General features: G+C 37.6%; 1 protein-coding gene across 2 annotated transcripts; it reads left to right on the forward strand.

The window, feature by feature from the left end:
• The first annotated feature begins 16,057 nt into the window (after positions 1–16,057).
• LOC104094632 (protein NUCLEAR FUSION DEFECTIVE 4) lies at positions 16,058–23,375 on the forward strand. 2 transcript variants are annotated; one of them, XM_018770244.3, is made up of 3 exons: positions 16,058–16,488; positions 21,425–22,362; positions 22,709–23,375. In XM_018770244.3, exons 1-3 carry the CDS (start codon positions 16,180–16,182, stop codon positions 22,773–22,775), a joined length of 1,314 nt encoding a protein of 437 aa, XP_018625760.1. In that variant the 5' UTR covers positions 16,058–16,179; the 3' UTR covers positions 22,776–23,375. The 2 variants fall into 2 exon arrangements, with proteins under 2 accessions (XP_018625760.1, XP_009598890.1); XM_009600595.4 differs by having other exon boundaries at positions 16,061–16,488; positions 22,686–23,375.
• Positions 23,376–24,264: the final 889 nt, after the last annotated feature.

A 24,264-nucleotide genomic window follows, 5' to 3' on the forward strand; every position in this document is an offset into this window, starting at 1 on the left:
AATAACCAAGAGTAATATGGTTATTTTATTATATTACTCTTCAATTATTATTATATCAACAATAATTGAAGAGTAATATAATAAAATAGCCATATTATTTATTGTTTCTTGAGGGTGTGCTACGTAGGTGTATCAACCGGGCCGGTCATTCTGAGTATTGGAGCCTCATTCCTCCATTTATTGCTTATTCTATGTTCATTTGTAGTTATGTGACTTGCCGGGGTGGTTGATTTGGTTCCGGTGATGTTCCGGAATGAATTGAGACACTTAGACACAAGGTTGGGAGCTTAAGTGGAAAGAGTTGACCGGATATTGACGTATGTATAAATGACTCTATAATGGAGTTTTGATGTTTTTGATAGTTTCGTATTGTAATTTTTTACTTAAGAGAATGTCCTGATATTGATTTGGAGGTTCGAAGGTCGTTTTGGCTTGAATTGGCGAAAGTTGAAAAGTTGAAGGTCTGGTAGGTTGAGAAGTTTAATCGAGAGTTGACTTTATTGATGACGGCTCAGATTTTGGTTTCGGGAGTTGGAATAGGTCATTTGTGTCATTTATGACTTGTGTGCAAAATTTGAGTTCAGTCGGAGTTGATTTGATATTTTTTCGGCATCGATTGTAGAAGTTAGAAATCAATTAGTTTCACTTGGATTGAATTGGGGCGCGAGTCATGTTTTTGGTGTTGATTGATGTGAGTTGAGGCCTCAACAAAGTTCGTATGATATTTTAGGAGGTATTGGTATGTTTGGATGGGGTTCTGGAGTCCTCGGGTTTGATTCGGATTGAATTCGAGTTGAGAATTGGACTTAGGAAAAATGTTGGAGCTTCAGTTCTTGTGCAATCGTACCTGCGAGGGATTTTCTGCAAGTGCGACGCTATAGAAGCGGCCTAGGGGAGCAGATGTGTGTTTGGCTAGGTTGCTGGTGGGTCGCAGGTGCGAGGGATATGCCGCATCTGCGAGCCCGCAGATGCGTGTTTGTTTCCACAGAAGCAGAGGAGGAGTTGGGGTTGGGAGTTCACAGAAGCGGATATAGGTGCAAAGAAGCGCGTCCGCAAGTGGGGTGGATGGTCCGCAGAAGCGAAAGGTGACTGGAGAGTAAGAGTCGCAAAAGAGGAGAAGATCCGTAAGTGCAAGCTTTGGCCGCAAATGCGGTGGGGCTTAGTTTAAGTGAGTTCCGCATGTGAAGAAATTGGACCGTAGAAGCAGTTCTGCAGAAGCGAAAGATCGATCACAGATGCGAAAAGCCTATCTAGTTTTTCTCTCATTTTTGGACTTGAGGAGCTCGGCTAGGGGTAATTTTCGAGAGGGATTTCACTATAATTCAAGAGGTAAGTGTCTTTTATTCACTTTTGTCCATAAATATTGAACACCCATTGATTTTTACACCTAGATTATGTGTGTTTGAGGTGAAATTTGAGAAAATTTGGATTGGAGAGTGAGATTTGGGGATTTTGGTCGGAATTGGATGATGTTGGTATGGTTGGACTCGTTATTGAATGGGTGTTCGAAATTTGTGAATTTTTTTAGGTTTCGAGGCATGGGCCCGGGGTTGGATTTTTGAATTTGGTTAAAGATCTTACCTTTATCAAATGGAATCGATTCCTATAGCTTATATTGATTATATTAAGCTGTTTGTGAAAAGATTCGAGTCGCTCGGAGGCCAATTCGCGAGGCAGCGATTTGTTGAAGCATTAAGTTGTGTACTTTGATGTAAGTAACACTTCTAAACTTGGAACTGAGGGTATAAATCCTTGAAAAATATGTTATGTGGTTTGTGTTGAGGTGACGCACATGCTAGGTGACGGGCGTGTGGGAGTACACCGTGGTAATCATGATTTGGTTGATTCTTTTGTACCGTGTTTTTAACAAGTCATGTCTTATCTGTGAAATCCTCATTTGTTAGAGTAATTGAACTGTGATTCATGTTAGAAACCATGTTTAGGCTATGTGTTTATTCTTTTGAGACCTAGTGAGGTTATTTCTGTTTTTTTGAGTTATATTCTTAAACTACAATTATGTGCTTAGTCATGATCCTTCATTTACATATTATATCTCAGTCTCCATTATTATTTACTATTACATTACATGTTTTTATTGTTGGGCTGAGTAGTACGAGATTGTGAGCCTATGAGACTTGAGAGATTGATGACTGAGTTAGGCCTGAAAATTGAGATATGAGTGTTATTGTGGATCGGGTTGCATGCCGCAGCAGGCCTTATTGGCTTATTTATTATCGTGGATCAGGTTGCATACTGTAGCAGGCTTATAGGGTTTATATTAGCGCATGGATAGGATCCGCCCCTCCGGAGTCTGACATATCAGCATTGAGTGCAGATATAATAATATGTACACGTGTTTTGGTGAGGGGCATTGATGTCAAGCACCCGTACACTATTAAGTGATTGTGTGAGAGATGAGTGGGTAATTGAGATAGATAGATTGAGTACTCTGAGAGTGTGAGTACTTGGAATATCATGGTGATACATTACATTTGACATGCATATTTGACAAGTAGGCACAGATATGTAACATTCCTCATGCTAGTTGTACTTGACATATTTTATCGGTGTTGGGCTTTAATTGTTGAGCTTGAAAGAATTTCTAAATTTCTATACCCTGAACGAGCTAATTATAGAATTTCTCCGAGTTATTTATTGTCATTGTCATTTTCCTACCTGTGTTGTTATTATATTGATTTTGATTGTATCATTTTGAGCTCGTTACTTCTTTTAGCCCAAGGTTAGTCCTGTTACTTATTGAATATATTGGGTCGGTTGTAATCATACAACACTCTAAACTTCGTGTGCAGATCCAGGTACATTTGGATGCGATGATTGCTAGATCATCACCAGTGCTTGCTTGGAGACATCAAGGTAGCCGCTATAACGTCTGTTGACCTTGACTCTCCTTCCTTTCATGTTTTTATGTATTGTTCTATGATTCAGACAGTTGTACTAGAATTTTGGTTATGTTGATATTTAGTATTGCTCATGTACTTGTTGACACCAGGTTTTGGGATGGTTGTAGTAGAGTTTTAGATATATTTATCAAATATTTAAGAGATCTTTCGCTATTAAGTTTATTAAATTATGTTTTATTTCAAATGATTAGTTGCTATGCGATTGTCGGCATACCTAGCAAGTGTGTTAGGTTCCATCACGATAGTTTGGGATTTTGGGTCGTGATAAGTTGGAATCAGAGCGTTAGTTTACTTAGGTCTCACGAGTCATGAGCAGGTTTAGTAGAGTCTTCCGGATCGGTATGGAAACGTCTGTACTTATCTTCGATAGGCTATTGAACCATTAGGAAACTTTACTTTCTTGTATTCTTGTCATGCGAATTTGTTAATTCTGGAATATAAATTTCTATTCTTCTATTCGCTCACAGATAGATAGGACACGTGCGACTGGATCAGGCGGACGGCCGCCAGTACCACCAGCTAAGGCCATGAGAGGTAGGGATCGCGGTAGAGGCCGAGGTGCAGCTCGTAATACAGCTAGAGCAACACCTGTGAAGCCACCGGTTGCTCCAGTTGAGGAGCAAATACCAGATATTGTTGAGCCGGTGGGTCCAGCTCAGGCACCAATTGTGCCCATTGTGATTCCTGGCCTTTAGGAGGCCTTTACCCAAATTTTGACTGTATGCACTAGCCTTGCTCAAGCGGTTTCAGTTCCGGCTGCACCAGCCACTTGTCAGGCCGAGGGAGGTGCTCAGCCTCCCGTACTCCAGGGCAGCTAGCCCAGGGACTTCAAACATCGAGGGTACTACCAGCCCAGCCGGTTGCAGCTGCTCGGGCATAGGTTGGCCCACCTATTAGTGATGAGGAGTATAAGAGAATAGAGCGGTTTGGGAGGCTTAAGCCTCCAGATTTCAGTGGGGCAATGTCAGAGTATGATCAGGATTTTATAGATAGGTGCCAGCGGATCCTTCGCACACCAGGTATTTCGGAGACCGGTAAAGTTTCATTTACTACTTTTCAGCTTACAGGGGTCGCCTACAGATGGTGGGAGGCCCATGAGTTGAGCAGGCTAGTCGGCACCTCACCACTTACGTGACACGAGTTCTCAGTTCTCTTCCTAGAGATGTTTGTTCCATAGACTCGTAGAGAGGAGTTGTGTAGGCAGATTGAGCAGCTACACCCAGAGGGTATGTTAGTGACTCAGTATAAGAAGAGATTTTCACAGTTGACTCGTCACGCGGTATCGTTGGTTCCCAATGAGAGGGAGAGGATTAGGAGGTTCATTTATGGCCTCAACTATGGACTACGTTTTATCATCACTTGGGAGATTCCGACGAGTGAGAGGTTTGACGAGGTGGTTGATATTACTAGATACCTAGAGTTGTTCACAGTCAGGCGCATGAGGAGAGGGAGTCCAAGAGGCCTCGTATTTCAGGTGGTTTCAGTAGTGCCTTATCTGGAGGGCAGTTCTATCACAGCAAGGGTCGTCCTTATAGGCCCTCACAGATGGCTCGTCGGGTTCATCGTGGTGTAGCAGCTAGCCATGATTTATATAGTGCTCGTCCGGGTCAGTCATCTTTTAGTGCCCTCCCAGCTCAGAGTTCATCCCATGCTCCATTAGTTCAGGGTTGGTTTGTACCAGGTTCTTCTAGTGGCTATTCTAGTTCTTGGGGTCCGATTCAGTACCCTCCACCATTGTCGAATTAAGGTTGCTTCGAGGGTGGAGAGTTGGAGCATGTGAGGAGGTATTGTCCCCGTCTTATGGGAGGTCCAGTTTATTAGAGAGGTCAAGCTATGAGTTCTGCACCAGTTACTTGACCACCAGCTCAGCCAGCTCGGGGTGGGACTCAGGCAGTTCAATGTCGCCCTAGAGAGGGAGGTCCATCAGGTGGCGATCGGGCTCGATGCTATGCTTTTCCCTCTAGGCCATAGGCAATTACTTCAGATGCATTGATCACAGGTATTGTTTCAGTGTGCCACATGGATGCTTCTATATTATTTGACCCTAGTTCTACTTATTCATATGTATCATCATACTTTGCTCGTTATTTGGATATGCCCCGTGAATTCTTAGTTACGCATGTTCATGTATCGATGCTAGTAGGTGATTCTATTTTTGTGGATCATATGTATCAGTCGTGTATGATGACTATTGGGGGATTGGAGACAAGAGTTAATCTTATACTACTTAGTATGGTTGATTTTGACGTGATCCTAGGCATGGATTGGACGTCATCATGCCATGCTATTCTGGATTGTCACTCTAAGACCGTAACATTGGTAATGCCAGGATTGCCCGGGGTTGAGTGGAGAGGTTCTCTGGACTATATTTCTAGTAGAGTGATATCATATTTGAAGGCCTAACGGATAATTGGGAATGGATCTTTGGCATATTTGTCCTTTGTGAGGGACGTTGGTGCTGATACTCCTACCATTGATTCAGTTCCGATAGTGCGACACTTTCTGGATGTAATTCACGCAGACCGTGAAACACTCCCGGGTCATCCAAAATATGATCCGAATATACGCCCAAGTCCAAAATCATCATACAAAACTATTCGGACCATCAAATTCCGATTCCGAGGTTGTTTACTAAAAATATTGACCCAAGTCAAACGTAACCCTTTTAAGCTAATATTAAGTAACTAAGTGTTCTGATTTCAATTTGAACCCTTCCAAACCCAGACTAACCATCCCCGCAAGTCATAAAATAGTAAAAGCACATACGGGGAGTCTTATTTAAGGGAACAAGAATCTAGAAGAAAAATGATTGGTCAAGTCATTATAGTTATCATCGGGTCTACGGTGCAGTGTTAGAGAAGTAGGAGAAAAAACTTCAGATTTGCAGAAGATCTAATCAGCGGGATGTATCGGTTGGAGATACTATAGAGTGCATGACAAGGGTATAAAATGGTTTATGGATGTTGATATGACGTGGTCTCGTGATTTGGGGTCACTCGAGATGTGTGTTGTTTGAAGCATGTTATGTATTTGAAGGGAGTAATTATTATTTCAAAGGTAAGTCAAGAGTAAATCGGAATAAGTTAGGTCAGTTAGTGATGGGTTGCATCATCATGGTTGGGGAAATGACCAGTTCCTTCGGTATGTTAAGCAATACAGGTGATTTATGGTTATATGTGCGGGCTTGACAGCCACCGTAATTTGATTGATTTGGAGGTATTTGATTATAATAGCTTATTATGTGTTGATGGATCCCGGAAGTGTTATGGTGGTTTAGACCACAACTTGAGGTTTGTATTTTCTGCGGTTATAGGAATTCGGTTGTGTGTTGCCATTATTCCTCTGAAATGTGTTGAGTGAAAGGGTTCTAGATGATGAAGTGTTTATTCTGTTGGTGATTCATGAGTTATGATGAAATTCTTGTACTCTCTCGTAGCGGCATGGTAAGTATAGTGAGCGGTATGGAAATTGGAAGTTGAGGATCAAAGGTGTGGTTTGGTGTTGATAAGAATGTCATGAACTCGGAGGAACGGGGGAGGATTTGAGATGTTCAGAGTATGCTCGCACTATTTTCGGGTAGCCTGAGGATGGTCTGTTTTGTGGTAGGAGTGTTGGGTATTGAAATGCGGATGCTTGTCCAGTATTATAGAAATACCATGGTTGATGGCTATTAATGTTCAGATTTTACTACCTGGTGTGTAAGGTTTTGGGATTATATCCTATGGGAAGATCATATAAGTGTGACGTGTTAGTTATTCGATTGTTAGAGATTTAAAAATAGGTATGGAGATTTTGGTACTCTCTCCAATGGGAGAGGTTATGACAGAGAAATGCTCTATTCCTTTAGTTGTGGACTGTGGAAGTTTGTTCCGGATTTGACGGTTGTTCTTATATGTCATGAATAGGGTCATTGTGGATCCACGGAAGGTTAGTGGCCCAGTATGGGATGATTGTAATCGGCTTGAGGTTCGCTAGTAGACTTAATGTGGATGTGTGCTCTACATTAGATCAGGTCAGATGTGTTCGTTCAGCATAGCACTGCTTATGGAGGAGTCTTTGGGTGTTGGGTGTTATTTATGTCGTTAGCTATTCTCTGTAATACTCTATTATGCCATGCGGGTTGAGAGACAACTTGATTATTCGCACGTGTGTGGTGGTCCTGCGTAGCTTACCGTTATTGCACCTTAGTCGAGCTCGAGTTTTGTAGCTCATGGTATTATCTGTCTCCCCAGGGTTGTACTTTCTCACTTGGCATGCTTATGGTCGATATTCGAGTATTTCGTATGTATAAGCATTATGGCTTGATGGGTACTTCCTTATTTATTATTATGTGTGGATCGGGTGGCACGTCGCCACAGGTATGTTATTTTGGATCGGGTTGCACGCCGCAACGGTATCATATGTGGATCGGGTTGCACACCGCAACAGTGAGATTTTGCGTATGGTTCCTTACATCTATTCTTGTGTATTTTGTTTCTCATTCTCTGAGAAGGGTTCATAGCCTCTGTTCGACCGTTTTATTCGTTATGCGGGCTGGGTAGTTCTTTTCCAGAGTCCATTCTTCCTTATGTGTCATATTCAAGTTGTAGCTTGTTGGCGCATTGATGGATTCATATGAGATTTTGGTCAGTGTTTGAGGTGGCTCATTGTCGGAGAAGCTTGTATTGGGTGAGACGAGGTTTTTGGACCTGAAATCGATGCGAGCGGATTTATGCAAGATGTATTAAAGAGAAAGTGTCACTATTCATTTCAGAATGAGGTAACGGTTCTTGCCAAGCGAAAAAACTCTGTGAGTTATTGATTTGACGAATGGTTATGAGTTACTGTGCATATCATTCATCGTTGTAGTATTGTGAGGATTGAAATCGGGCTTATATGTGTTATGAGGTATACTACAGGCGTCGGATCAGTGAATTTGCAGCTGTTGTGCTTGGAGGAGGTTGCCTTGGGCAAATAAGTTATGCGGTGTGTTGTCTGATATCAACATGGGTGCATGATCATGTGTGGGTTCAGCATGTGGGGATTGATACGGTGTTCGTATGTTAGAATCGGGTCTTGTAGAGAAATTCGGAGGCTGGAATTTGGTTCTAAGGCTTATTGACTAAATAAAAGGGAGGTTCTTCAGTATGGCTCGAGCTAATGTGCTCAACTAGGTTGTGGTGGCACGGGTAGGTGCACAAGGTATTGAACAGTGAATTTGGGATAACTCCTGAGCAGTTCTTAGCACGTTCGAAAATGAACGTATGTTTAAGTGGGGGAGAATGTAACGACCCGACCGGTTGTTTTGAGCTCTAATATGTCGTTCGGTGATTTGAGGCCTTGAGAAGCTTCACTTCATGTTTTATGACTTGTACGCGTGGTCGGAATTAAACTTCGGAAAGCTCAGAGTGGTTTCGGAAGAAACATTCTCAATTCGGAAGCTTTAAGTTGGAAGACTTGACCAAAATTTGACCTTTGAGTAGACGACCTTGGAATCGGGATTTGAAGGTTTCAATAGATTTGTATGATGATTTCGGACTTGGGCGCGTGTTCGGGTTGAGTATCGGGTAGCCCGGGAACATTTCGGCGCTTGTTGTGGAATATTGGCACTTTTAAAGTTCAAGGATTTCTTAAGTTTGATTTGAAATGCATTTTGGTGTTATCGATGTCCGTTTGGAGTTTCGAGCATTGGAATAGGTTCGTATTGTGATTTGTGACTTGCACGCAAAATTTGGCATCATTCCGGGATGTATAAGCATACTTTGGACGCGTTCGGCGGAGTTTGAATATTTGAAAGTTTAAAGAAAGGTTTTGATCGTCGATTCATAATTTTGATGATGTTGGATGTGATTTGAAGCCTCGAGCAGGTCCGTGTTATGTTTTAGGACCTGTTGGTATGTTTGGACGGGGTCCTGGGGGCCTTGGGTGTGTTTCGGGATGGCTTCGAGCCATTTTTCTTTGTTTTATGATTGCTGGTTTCTGGTGTATCTGGTAAGCAACATGATCACGGTTAAAGGGACGCGATCGCGAAGAGAAGCTGGAGCTGGGGAGGATTTTGTGCAATGCGAACGCGACAAAGGGGACGCGAATGCGTAGGTGAGGCTAAGGTGGTCTACGCGAACGAGACTGAGCATCGCGAACGCGATGAAGGAGGGAAAAGATGGGGCCTGGAGGCGCTAAGCCATCGCGAATGTGGCTCGAGGACCGCGAACGCGAAGCAATGAGATGTGGAGGCAACACAAACGCGGGGAGGCAACCGCGAACGCGAAGTAGGATTTTATGGTAGCTGGCTCTTGGCCTTCGCGATCGCGAGTGTGTTTCCGCGATCACGAAGAAGGGAATTCTGGGCACTGTTGTTTTAAATCGGGGGTTGGCTCATTTTTATCTCATTTCTTCCATGGGAGCCGGCGTTGGGGCGATTTTGGTGCACCATTTTTCATCATCAAACTTGAGGTGAGTGACTTCTACACTTTGTGAGTTAAATACATGATTTTTATGTGGATTAAAACATGAATATTTATAGATATTTTGGGATTTTAAGAGAAAACCTAGAAATTGGTATTTTTTGAATTTGACCATGAAATTGGACATGGAATTGAGAATAAATCATATATTTGAGTTCGTAATGTTATGGATAAATTTTATCTTCGAAAATTTTCGGAATCCGGACATATGGGCCGAAGGGTCGACTTTGTTGACTTTTCGAGCGGAGTTGGGATTGTTATAAATTAATTAATTATGATGTTGGAGAATATTTTTATTGGTTTTCATGATTGTTTGACTAGTTCGGATCGTTGGGCATTTGGTTTGAGGTCTTAGAGAGGCGTCTGAGCCGGTTATGGAATTTCGAAGCGAGGTGAGTCTCATGTCTAACCCTATGAGTGGGAATTTACCCCGTATGTGTTATATTCTTATGTGCTACATGCTGTGGGATCTATGCACGTATCAGGTGACGGGTGTCCATGCGTATGCTAGAATTCCTGATTATGTTCGGGTAGACTTAGGTTCACGCCATGCTATAATTGTACTATTTGAGTTATCCTTGCTCGCCTAATTCCTTTATTTCACGTTACGACTTGAGACTAGACTTGAATAGGGTGATAGACTCGCTATTGTAGAGATGTGACGAGCTACTTGATAATCCGTGAAATAATTTGTGCTTCCCTTACGAATTTCTCCCACGTTATGCGTATTCATTGCAAAGTTTTCCTTAAATTTCATAATTCACATGTATATTCGTGAGTGGTGTCAAGGACCCGTTAAATCTTCTTATTCTCATGGGATCATACCATTCGTCTAGGCAGGATTATGTACCACCCTCTTATGGGAGCGGGTCGTTCGCCTCGGTAGTATAATAAATACATTTATGGTTCGTGTCGTTCGACCCTTGGTGGTGTACACATATTATGGGATCGGGTCATTCGCCGCGGCATTATAATAGATGCATCTATGGTTCGTGTCGTTCGATTCTTGGCGGTGTATACATTATTATGGGATCGAGCCGTTCGCCTCGGCAGGATCATATTCTTATGGGATCGGGTCGTTCACCTCGGCAGTACCACATTCTTATGGGATCGGGTCGTTCGCCTCGGCAGCGTCGTGCATAATATTTGACAAGAAATCAATGTATCTGTGTATTTTCCTGATTTGAGTTGTGACGACCTATCTGGTGAGGTCCATTTCATATATACTCCGGTTGAGGAGGTAACTGATAATGGAAAGCTTGAGTTTACTGTTCAACGGGGGGGATTGTACCCCGTACCTATATTTGTTTATATTGTTTATTATCCTGTCGTATATTTGTTTACTTCCTATTGTATTTGATTTATTAGACCACTAGTAAGTGTCGATGTCCATCCCCTCGTCACTACTTCTCCGGAGTTAGGCTAGATACTTATTGGGTATGCGTTGATTTACGTACTTATGCTGCACTTATTGTGCAGGTATATGTGTGTGGGGGGGGGGGGGGGGTCTTTTGGACGCAAGGCGCGGCTGTTGCAGGGACTTCACGGTATGGTGCATTCCATGTTACGATCCGCAAACATACATAGTTTCCATTAGAGTTATTTATATTCTCCTGTCTAACTTGTATTCCACATAGATGTTGTATTTTATTATATTCCTAGTAGATGCTCATGCACTTGTGACACCGGATTTTGGGTGTTGTTCTAGAAATTATTTATGGATTGTTTTACTTTGGCACACTTTTACCTTATATTTTCATTAAACTGTAAGTAACTACGATTTATTTTAATGCACTGGCCTCTCTATTTAAACAAGATTTATGATTTTTTTTTAAATAATAATATTATTAAAAATGAATAATTAAGTGTTGGGTAGCCTGACGGCGACGTTGGGCACCATCACGGGTTATAGTAAATTTTGGGTCGTGACAAAGGCCAGGGGGACTGGCCATCACGAACGCGAAGGCCAGTAGGCTGTAATACTTCGCGATCATTTCAGGTGTCTCACGAACGCGATGAACACCTGGCGCCCCGTCTTTAAAACTTCTAAAAATAGGAAATCATCCTATTTTTCATCATTTTCAAGTTTGAGCTTGGCCTAGAGGCGATTTTGAAGAGGTTTTTCATCCCAACTTCATGGGTTAGTAGGTTTTAACTTGTTTCCTTACATTTCCATAATCACCCATTGATTGTAACCTTTAATCTATGCTTTCCGTGAAAGAAATTAGGGGTTTAGGTAGAAATTTAGACCTCAAATTGTGATCAGATTTCGAAAATAATCACATAACTAGGCTCGGGGATAAATACGTAATCAGATTTTGGTTTGAATCTCGGGTTTTGACTTAGCGGGCTCGGGGGTTGACTTTTGTTGACTTTTTCTAAAAACATTAAAGATTGAATCTTTTTCACTCGTGGGTAGTTTCTAAAGTTTATTTTGAATTATTTGAACTATATTTGGTTAGATATTTTGGAGGCTAATTCTAGAGGAAAATCTGTGGTTGAGCACTGATTTGGTTGCGGAGTGAGGTAAGTGTCGTGATTAACCTTGACTTGAGGGAATAGGACTTGTTGGTCCATTTTCTATGTGTTTTATGTGTGGGGACAACGTATATGTGAAGTGACGAGTACATATGCATTGTCATTGGGTTAAAGCGTGCAGGTGAAAATTCTTTCTTTGAATTATATTGTTCCGTTAATTATGATATATATGCTTAGGTTAGATTATTACTTCTTTGATTATTCGTTTCGTATTTATTGCTTAGTTCAAAGTTGTTGATTATTTTTGGAGGTTGAAGTTTGATATCATGGCACCATATTTGAAGTTAAATTTATTCTCCGCATTGTTTATTATTCGAATTCATATTATCATTATTACATGGTGAGGAAGAGAGTAAAAGCACGAAGGGTGATGTCGTTCCATTTCATTTACATTATCATTATTACATATGAGGACGAGAGTAAAAGCACGATGGATGATGTCGTACCATTTCATTCATATTATCATTATTACATGGTGAGGAAGAGAGTAAAAGCACGAAGGGTGATGCCGACCATTTTATTCATATTATTGCATGGTGAGGACGAGAGTAAAAGCACGAAGGGTGATGCCGACCATTTTATTCATATTATTGCATGGTGAGGACGAGAGTAAAAGCACGAAGGGTGATGCCGTGCCATTTTCATATCATTGGTTTGACTAATTTTCCCAGTTTTGGTGATTTACTTGGTTATTTCGTGATTTCATACATGTCGTAGTTATTATATCTTCCCTTTTCGCATGTCCCCTACCAGTTTGTACGCTATCATTCTCTGTTATTACAGTTGTTGTATATACATTTGTACAGGTTTATTTTATGTAGGTGTCTTGTCATAACCTCGTCACTTCCTCGTCGAGGTTAGGCTCGACACTTACGGAGTATATTGGGTCAGTTTTACTTATACTACACTTCTGCACTTCTTGTGCAGATACTGGTATTGGTCCTCGCGACGCTCAATAGCTTTCAGCTCGGATTCAGTCGCAGTCGGAGACTTGAGGTATAGCTGCACAACGTCCCCATCCCTGAAGTCCCCTTCCTTCTATCTTTACTGTTTATATTGAGTTTCAAAACAATTGTATTTTGTTCAGACCTTGTTTATAGCACTTTAGATGCTCATGTATTCGTGACTCCAGGTTCTGGGATATGTTTAGATTTCGTTGTTCGGTGTTATTTTACTCTACTTCAGACTTATATCGTTATCATTGTTAATATTTAGTTTTCAACTGTTAAAATCGATTAATTATATGTTTCATGTCGGCTTGCCTAACAAGTGGATGTTAGACACCATAACGGTCTCGAGGTTGGGATTCCGGGTCATGACAACAGATCCAAGTACATCTGGACGTGGTGATTGCTATATCGTTGCCAGTGCTTGCTTGGAGACTTCAAAGTAGCTGCTATGACGTCTGTAGACCTTGATTCTCCTTCATTTCATGTTTTTCTATACGGTTCTATTATTCCGACATATGTACTAGAGTTTTGTCTATATTGATACTTAATAGTGCTCATATACTTGTTAACACCAGGTTTTGGGATGGTTGTAGTAGAGTTTCAAGTATTTTTATTAGCTATTTATGAGATTTTTCCATTGTTAGGTTAATTCAATCATGTTTTATTTCTAATGATTAGTTGTTATGCGATTGTCGGCTTGACTAGCAAGTGTGTTAGGTCCCATCACGACAGGTTGGGATTTTGAATCATGACAGTAGGGGTACTTATCGGGTTTATCAGGCGGATATTTACGCTTAACCGTTTGGCTTATCGGTTGTCGTTTTATAAATGTTGTAATCCGATCTCCAACCGATAAGACTTCGGGCGGATTGTAATGAATTAGCGAGTATTGAACGGTTTATCGGCTAAATCTAATAGACATTAAAAAAGGAATTAGAGAATTAGAGATAAGGAAAAATTTAGGATATGCCATCTTAATATTGCATTCAATTACCACAGTGAACATTTGTCTTGAAACTTATACCTCATTAAACATTTTGTACTCACCATTAAACAAAAAGAAAAGATAGGAAACGGAACATAATCCTGATAACATAGGCAACAAAAGCAAAAGGGAACGTATATGAAGTCATATTAAAATGTCAAACACAAAAAAATTTAAGATATCAGTCTGGATTCTACTATACAAACAAAGGGTCATGGAAACTCACTTCCGCCACATAGATCAATTTAGATGGTAATTCTTGGGACCGGAGATTCTTTTTTGTCTCTTCTCTCAAAAAGCTTTTAATGTGTGTCACTCTTAAATATGTGATACGACGACATTATTTAAATGTCACTATAAGCCATATAAATATCATAAAATTATTTATCGATATTTATTTTACATTTACATTAAATGTCGAAAATTTCAATGTCGTTAATTTTGCGATATTTAAATAAATGTCGGTAACTAACTAACGACATTTATTTATGACGCCTATCAAATGTCAATAATTTGAGCTCTTGACTTATCTTGTTTGCGACATATATAGAAATGTCATAAATTTTTGAGATATTATTTGAATATTGAAATATTATTGATATATATGGCAAAGATTAGAAATCGAGAAATTATCACCAAAAATTAGTCCCTTTTTGTTTTGCTATGTATTATAGAAAGTAATCTATCAACTGTGATTGACTTTACAATAACATAAACATAAATATTTTTATTCATTGCAAAACTTTCAAGATTCATACACTACATACAATTCAAATAATCATTGACCCCAAAAAAATCGTAATGATATTGTTCCCTTGAGATTTACAAAAACGCCAATGCACTTCAAAGCTTCATTATCCATGTGTCTTTCTAAGTCCATGCCTTTACCAAGTCAAAATTCCTTCATATTAGTTGGTCTCACAACCTTCAAAAATACGTGTAACCAAGATCTGAAATTGAAAAGAAAAAAAAAGGCTATCACCAACTGATTAAGGGAAAGGGCAAGTAGCAAAACAACATTAAAGCCTTTTTACCTCATATGTAGTAACCGTAACCATGTTTGCAAGAAATTCACCTACACAAAGTAAATTGAAATAAACAATAAAGATAGAAAATCAATGCTTTTGATCTGAATATCACAAATCTCATTTATCTCGAAAAAGAAAAGGCCAAACTTATAAAAATGAGTTAGAGTTGATGAACCTGATCAGAAATCTTCACTCCGACAACAGGTATGGCGAAAATTTCAGTTCCGGCTAGCGGCACTTCTAGGTTTTGCAACGAAACAAAGATTAAAAAAGAAAATCTCCAGCCTATAGATTGCAAATCTAGGGCTATGAACATAACAACGAAAAGCTGCCAAAAACAAGACATAGAAGATTCAGATATATAAATCTAAAATTAAGGAAAATCTTACCCGCCTATTGGGATCAAAACCAACGAAAGAAGTCGAGATAAACTGATAATGGAGATTTTGGAGGTTGCGGCCTACGACTTCAAGAAGGAAATAGAGTTTGAATATTTTTAACTTTCTTTTGAAATTTTATAAAAAGAAAAGAAAGCCCAAGTAAGACTAATCGTCTCCCAAAATTATTTTTTTTTTCTTGCCAAAATAATGTTTTTTGACATTTATTACAAATGTTGCTAACTAAATGTAGTTGTATTTCTAATAATGTGACATTTGAATAAAATGTCAAAATGTTTGATGACATTTTTCCTAAACGTCGGTATTTTTGTGACATTTTTCTAACAAATGTCAATAAATTAACTATTCACCGATATTTATTATAAGTATCATCAAATAAATGTCGTCGTATCTCATATTTCCGGTAGTGTTGGTCTCTCCCTAAATTCCTATGGATAAGGATATAGGATACTACTTTATATACATAAATGTAAAAGTGTAAATATAAAAATTTTTAATGAGTTAACTGTTTATCCGATAAGTAAATTGAGTAATTCGTCTCCAACCCGTTAAACCGTTAATTATAAAATCTCAATTCGTTCACCAATCATTACCCCAATAACCCGATATCAATAAGTCAATAAGCTATTACAGTTCGATTAAAGGTTACGATTCAATTTTAAACGTCCTAATGCTAAGTCAATAACGTACGAGTAAACTTGGATGGAGGGAGTACAAAAGGAAAGCAAGGTCCATGTCTTCACTTTCTGTCACAATCAAAAAAAAAAAAAACAGTCGGAGTATTTTCTCTATTATAGGAAACGAACGCATAAAAATTAGGCCACGTAAAGTCTGTACACAACGCAAATTCTCTCCAAAATTCTTTCCAGACGCCAACCGCCAGAGGTACTCACCAGTTATAATTAGTTCAAATTAAATGGGAGGACAATCAAGAAAATGGATGATTTTAGTGGCGACCATATGGATTCAAGCATTCACGGGAACCAATTTCGATTTCTCAGCTTACTCGTCGGAGCTGAAGGCTGTTTTGGGAATTTCACAGGTGCAGTTGAACTACCTGGCAACGGCGTCGGATCTCGGAAAAGCTCTGGGATGGTCCTCTGGATTGGCTTTGATGTATTTTCCGTTGTGGTTCGTCATGTTCGTCGCTGCTTTCATGGGATTCTTTGGTTACGGGATTCAGTGGCTTGTCATTCTTGACCTCATTTCCTTGCCTTATTTTGTGGTTAGTATTATTTCACTCTTTTTTTTCTTTCCTCTTAATTAGAATTAGTTCTTGAGTTTAACTTAGTCTTGAAAAGTTCACACTTTCAAGTGATTGACTAACTGTCCATAAAGAATAAGATTAATTGTTGCAGAATAAGGGAGACAGTGTAAATATTTACTCCATGTAAGTTAAATCTTTAATTCTTGTGTTCTAAATTTTTCTTTTTCGTTTTATTCGAGGGAGGCATGGCATAGTGAAAAGGGTGCAAGTGAAAATGAATCGGATTTTCACTTGGATTTTTAATATCTTTTTCTTTTTCTTAATATCTTTTTAATTGTCTATTCGGATTTTTAATTCTTAAATTCGTAATACAATCCGATTCATTTTCACTTGCACCCTTTTCACTATGCCAATATTTTTAATATTTATGTTAATCTATACTTATATTAATATTTTTCAAATGAATCGATTTCGTTGGCTTTTTTATTTAAATAGTTCATGTTGTGTCAGAATTCAGGAATTTGATATTATTGTAGTCCGAAAAGGTCTAAAAAACAGTGCATAACCAAAAATATTTAAAACCATTTTGTTGTCTTTTTCTGATTTAAAATAGTTCATGCAGTGTCAGAATTAAGGAATTTGATATTATTGTAATCCGAAAAGGTCCAAAAAAACAGTGAATAACACAATATTTTAAAACCAGCCCAAAAAACAGTAAATGACCCGTGCTATCCTTTTCTGTTGCCTCCTTTTTCATTTTTGTTTTAGTTACCTGCAAGGGTCGTAAATATACGAACTTTAGATATACGGATTTTAGTTATGTGACGTATTTAAGCATGAATATCTGTTTCCTTTTCTCTCTTCCTTTTCTTATCACAAACAAAGGTATATATCAGTAATCTGTCATCTAATCAAGCTGTCTTAATCACATAATTATTTCCAAAAAAAATATCATTCATTTTATATTTGATATACGTTGCTCCATCCCAATTTATGTGGCATTTTATGTTTATTAAGAATCAATGCGACTAATTTTTAAAATTAATTTGATTATATTAACTCAATATTTTAAAATTAAACTTTAGATATTAAAAAAATATACGAAAAATATTATAAGTTGTAATTCTTCTGATGTCAATATAAAGAAAAATACATCTTGAAATATTGATCAAAATTCACGTAGTTTAAATCTAAAAAACTGAGAATACTCCCGATGAAGTAGTTGTTTTGTTTGGGGGTTGAAATTTATTTTCATCAAACAGTAAAAATTGAAGTTACTAAGAAGTTCGAAAACATCAAGTTTTCCCAATAACCCATCATATTTTTGGTCCAAAGTTCATAAATCTTCTTCCTTTCTTGTTCTTATTATGAATTTACTCAAAAGGCTACGAAAATTCTAGGATTTCCCACATATAACATACGTATTGCTTGCATCATCAATTTATTTAATATAGGCCCTTTAGCTATTTCATACATGTACTGTCTGTTATTTGTGGCTAAAAAGAATGAATTTTGCCATGCTCGAAGAACACATAAAATTCGAAAAATCGAATTCTGAACCGAACCGAAACGAAATAATTTGGTATTTCGGTATCGGTTTTTTCAGTATTTCGGTATTCTTCGGTATAGGATTTTCAATATTTCGGTATGGTACTCGGTATTGAGATTTTAATATTTTGATATACCGAAATACCGAAATATTTTAAGTCCAAGCCCACCTCTATTTCTATTTTCCAGCCCAATAAGCCAAAGTCCTAACACACCAAGCCCCCTAATTCCTAATCTGTGTAAACTTAAATTCTGCTGCTCGTTAGAAGCTGGCCTGATGCTCGTTAGTTGCTGTTGCAATTGACGAGTTAGAAATTTAAAATGATTTCATTTTAATGAATTCTACTGCTGGCCTGATGTTGCTAACTTGCAAATGCAATTGTACTGGTTGCTTAGGCTTCCTTATCAAACTTTCTGGTCTTCTTGCTTTCATATGGCTTACTTCATTTGTTATCATTATGCACAGAATTGTTTAAGTTATGGATGATGAGAATTGAGAAAGGAACTTTATTTACATTAAAAAAAAAAATGCAGCAGCTGAGCCCCTTACAGTGGAGAAAGTGCCGCTTAATACTCTTTTTCAATTGCTTGGTTCCACATATTTCACACACAATACTCATATGTGAAATGCTTCGTATAACCTGCTAGCTTAGCACAGGGTGTCCACTGTCCACTCTCCATTTATATCAATTATTCACGTTTGTAAATAATTTCCTTTTAAAAGACACGAATCGAATGTATCAAATCGAAATCGTACCGAACTACTTTGGTACGGTATTTGATATACACAATTGATAAATCGAATACCGAAATATCGAACCGAAGTACAGAATGTCCACCCCTACCAAGAACCACAAAATTCAAACTATTCTTTGATTAGTTTCCAAATAACTCCATGCATTTCCTCGTACCTTTGGGAAGGTTCCTGAAGCAACGACCTTCCCAAAGGCCCATATATACCATCCTAGCTCCTTTTCCTGTACCCTACCTTGAATTTTCTCATAGAGGCCATCTATATACTCTTATTTGTGATTATTTTTAACTTCATATGTTAATAGTTTAAGAAAATCCAACCTTTTTCTTAGGTATTTAATTCTTATAATCTTTCACTAATTCCTTCTTGCTGAGCCTGTAGCTGGTAAATTCCTTTTTTGTTCCAAAGTCTCTGTGTGGAGTATGTATTGTAATATTACTTGTTCACTATAAAATATACTTCCTGAATTCCAATTTATGTGAGTTTATTTAACTGGGCATTAAATTTAAGAAAAAATAAAAATCTAATTAATACTTGTAATCCTAAACAAGTTATAATATTTGTGCGACTATAATTCTTTTTGAAACTTGTGGTGTTAAACATGTCAGAGTATTAGTATTGCTATAAAAATTTCTCACTGAGGATAGAATTAAAAAATAAAATTAAACTGTTTTCAAATTTAAAAAGAGATCATTCTTTCGTGAATGGATAAAAAGGAAATAGTTTGAGAATATAGTATAATTAAGTTGAAAACATTAGGAAAAATTTACCACAGCATAGAAGTACAGATTTAGAAGACCACATGAAGATCAACACTGAAACATCTGGTGTACGTTACACCAACACTGAAACATTTCATTTAGATTTCAGAGTGGTCGACATTATTCTACAATTAAAAAGAGTTAGTGAAGAAAGCTGAAAACTCGAAGTTCTTCTTTTTCCATTTTTTTTTTTTTTTTTGGTTCTCTCTTTTTAGAGCATATATATTCTCTGCTTTTTTCGACGAATAGTTCTTATCAACATTTCTGATGTAAAATATGAAGGGAAAATAAAAAAGAATATTTGGTTTTAGTCAAGTAAAGGATATTCTTAGAGGGAAAGTTTTTCCTTGTAGCTTAAGACAAAAGGCATCAAAGAGACACTTGTCCTCCTCTCATTTTGTTCGTTCCTGTGAAAGCTCTCTTTGAAGTTTGAACGGCATTTTGGGGTATGGTCTTACACTATACCTTCCCTATTCCTTTCGTCAGTGAACTTACCTTTCAACCGCTAGTTACAAATCCCCTAACAACTAAAATCATTTTCTTCTAAAGAAAAGTACAATAACAACAAAAATATACCTCAAATCCCTAGTAAATTGAAGTTAGCCATATCAATCACCACTATTCATTTAGTTTCATTTAAGCTCATTTAACTTAATATTATATATAATAAAATTAAAAAGAAATAATTTTAATTTTGGCTCGTATATAAATCTAGCAGGGGTGGCTCTGATGCACAAGTCACTAAGGCAAGTGCCTTAGGCCTCCAAATTTTAGGGGGCCCAATTTTCAATAATAGTTAGTAATTGTAGCAAATAGGCGTATAATTTTCTTTAAATATTGAATTAAAATATAAAGTATAAATTTCTAATAAAAAGGAAAAGACAATTTTTTTATTTTATAGTTTACTTGACCTTATTTATGAATGGAGACCTTTTTTTGGCCATTTGCATTTGACATAAGCAGTGGCATATAACCCAAATTTTGCGTCTCTTTTATTCTTTCTCACTGGAAATGTATATGTTTATTCATTTTATCTATTCTTCCGAGAGAGTCATTATTTTGTCAAAAAACAAGCTTTAAGTGAATTGAAACAAGTAAATTGCATATTCTTTCTTGTTCATTTTCGAATTTTCAAACTGTGCAATAAGCAAATTGAAGTAGTAAATTATCAACATAGAATCAGGTTTCGAATGAATGTATGGATTGATTTAGAAATGAGATTGCAAAAAAATTATAACAATTAATAAAGATATACAAAGAAAAAATTTAGAGACATAGAGCGCTAGAGAGAAGTATTGTCAGAAATAATATCTTAGTTAATATACTTCATCACATAAGAAGACTTGATTCTTTGCTAAATGCCTATATTGCTTATATAATAATGTTTAGCGATTCCTATAATAATTGTCTCAACCGAAAGAAGTTTTTCAAAATTAATATTAATACAATCTTTCCTAAGATCAGCAATGTTAGTAAGCTTAAATTGATTGGCTATATTGTCAATTGAGAAAAAATTAATTATAAAAATAATTAATAATTTTGCATCTCAAAAGCTAATTAAAAAAGACTTCATTAATTATATAAGAAGATTTTTCAAAAAAGGAAAGTCCTCATATTAATGTTTGGCGTTAGGCCACTAAATCCCGAAATCTAGGACTAAAAAGCTAGCGCTCCTATAATGCAATGGGCTTAAATGTAACCTACTAATATGACTAAGACGTAATCTCAACCAATTAGTATCACCAACATATTATTTTCTTCCATGTTAGGAGAAATCAAACAAATTATTTTTAAGATAATGGAAGAAAAAGAAAGCATATTGTTATTGGTTTGATCTTGCACTTCTTTAGTGCTTGTAAATATGTCAGCTCCTTTTGACTAATTGTTGCAGGTATTTTTCCTTTGCTTGTTAGCTGGATGCAGCATCACTTGGTTCAACACAGTTTGCTTTGTTCTCTGCATTAAAAACTTCCCTTCTAACAGACCATTAGCACTTGCACTCACAGTGAGTTTCAATGGAGTTAGTGCAGCCTTATACAACCTCGCTGCAATGGCTATAAATCCTTCTTCTAGTCATATTTACCTACTTCTCAATGCCTTCATTCCCTTAATCACCTCAATTGTAGTCATTGTCCCAATCCTGCGACAACCCCCTATCGATTCTCTGCCCTCTGATGCCATCAAACACGAACAACTCATATTCGTAATTCTAAATTTCCTAGCTGCAATCACTGGCCTCTATCTTCTCTTTGTCCATTCGACAGATCCATCAACGGCTCGTGTAATTTTTGCTGGTGCAATTTTACTTCTTGTTATTCCATTGGGAATTCCAGGCATTATCTATGCAAGGAAATGGTTTAAGAAGAAAATTTCTTCAAGCTTTCCCCTTCAAGGATCCGGCTTACTACTTGTTGATGCTGATGATCTTGAATTTCATAAAGAATTACTTAGTCGCGAGAATAGCCAAATCAATGTAATGTCCTACGGTGTAAATGGTGATGGACCGACTCTTACACTAAGACTTGCGAGGATTATAGGCACCGGTGGAGCTAGTGATCAAGGATGTTGTGAAAAAATAATTGGGAAGGATCAGTTGTACATGCTTGGAGAAGAACACAAGGCAGGGTTGCTGGTTAAAAGATTGGACTTTTGGCTATATTATCTTGCATACTTTTGTGGAGGAACAATTGGGCTTGTGTATAGTAACAATCTTGGCCAAATAGCACAGTCACTTGGACATAGTTCAATGACTTCCACTCTCATCACACTTTACTCATCCTTCTCCTTCTTTGGCCGCTTGCTCTCTGCAGCTCCAGATTTCATCAGATTGTAAGTTAAAGCTCACTTTTCCTCTGTTTTCTTATTTTCTTTTGGGTGTATGAAGGGGTGGGTGTGGAAGAAGGGAATGGATCATAACACTCTGCATAATGACTTTGGTTTTAGTAGGTGTAGAGGCGGATTTAGAGCAGGTTCTATTTTTTTTACTGATCCCATTATTACTTTCTATAAATTAAAAAAATTAAAAATGCATACATGTAATACCATTATACTCATTCTGAACCCACTGACACTAGATCCCGAATTCGTTGTTGCTTGCCATAAATGTAGATATGATGATTTGAATTGAGATGGGAATTGAATGAATTTTACAGGAAACTGTATTTTGCAAGGACAGGTTGGCTAGCCGTTGCATTAGTTCCAACACCAATAGCATTCTTTTTGTTAGCAGCAACAGGAAATGAGGCAGCAATCCAAGCAGGAACAGCTTTAATTGGATTGAGTTCAGGATTCATATTTGCTGCAGCAGTGTCAATTACATCAGAATTATTTGGACCAAATAGTGTTGGAGTGAACCACAACATTCTCATAACAAACATCCCTATTGGATCACTCGTCTATGGTTTTCTTGCTGCTCTCATTTATGACAATAATGCTGTTGGTGCTACTTTTGCACAACACATGATGACTGATACAGTGGTTTGTATGGGGAGGAAATGTTACTTGTCAACTTTTCTCTGGTGGGGTTGTCTTGCTCTTTTAGGACTTGTCTCGAGTGTGTTGTTGTTCTTAAGAACTCGGCCTGCTTATGATCGATTCGAGCAAAATAGAAGAGCAAATTTGTTGGATTGATGTTGATCATGGACTGTAGCCAACAATAATTTTTGAAGAGTTTAAGTGGGTCTATCAACAGGTGGGCTAGAAGATTTTCTTTGCTTTTGGGTTCTCTGGACCTCCATTAGAACATGTGTACAAATTGTTCATTGGAACATCATGGATTCTACTCTTTCAAGGGTAGAAATGACACCAAGTAGCCACTCTAAAGGGCTACTATTTAGAAATTAGTCATTGCGTCCTGAATTTTAGTTTTTCAGTTCAATTTTTCAGGATAAAAATGTCTTGAAGTTAAAATTTTTAGTTTAAAATTTCAGAACAAAATAAGTACCGGCTAATCTCTAAATAACATTCATGAGAATGACTATTTGTGCACTTGCCCTCTTTTAATGCCGCATGCCGTTTATATCCACAGGCCCATCAAAGGAGAATGACACAAATAGTGTTAAATAGCTTGGATTGGTCAGTTTTTAGATTGCTAATTGAAAAATAGTCAGTGTTTGCAAAATAACTGAAAAGTAATCACTGTTTAATACGGAGATGAAACTTCAACAAAAATATTTTTTTAGCTGAAACACGAAAAAATCTTGCTTAATATGCTAGATTTTGAAACTCCTGCGTATAAAACTCCAGCATATTATGCTAGAATTCCAGCACATTATGCTAGAATTTCAAACGTGAAAAATTTGAACTCAAGCATATTATACTAAAAAATATTTGAATTTTAACTAAGGGTAAATTTTATTTCACATGAAAAAGTGGCTAAAATTTGATCAAATTTAAAACTATGGCTAATTATCAATGGGCAGTTGTAAATCAGACTAACTCCGGTAACAAAGTTTTGAGAAAACAGTCTCACACCAAATTTTAAAGCACGCTCGTTAGAATTTCAGCAAGTTTTGGCGATCGTAAGATTTATGACACAATCCTGACGATCACTAGAATTTTCAGCCACAAAGTTAAAAAAATCTAGTGATCGTCAAGATTTTGCCACAAATCTTGAAGGATCACCGGTATTTTTCAGCATTATGGCTGAATTCCTGGTGCTTCATAATTTTGATGTTTGCCGGAACCGCTTTTTAAAATTCTGACCAGCGTACTTTAAAATTGGAGCCGGGG

This window comes from Nicotiana tomentosiformis, chromosome 8, assembly GCF_000390325.3.
Source record: "Nicotiana tomentosiformis chromosome 8, ASM39032v3, whole genome shotgun sequence".
Taxonomy (NCBI): domain Eukaryota; kingdom Viridiplantae; phylum Streptophyta; class Magnoliopsida; order Solanales; family Solanaceae; genus Nicotiana; species Nicotiana tomentosiformis.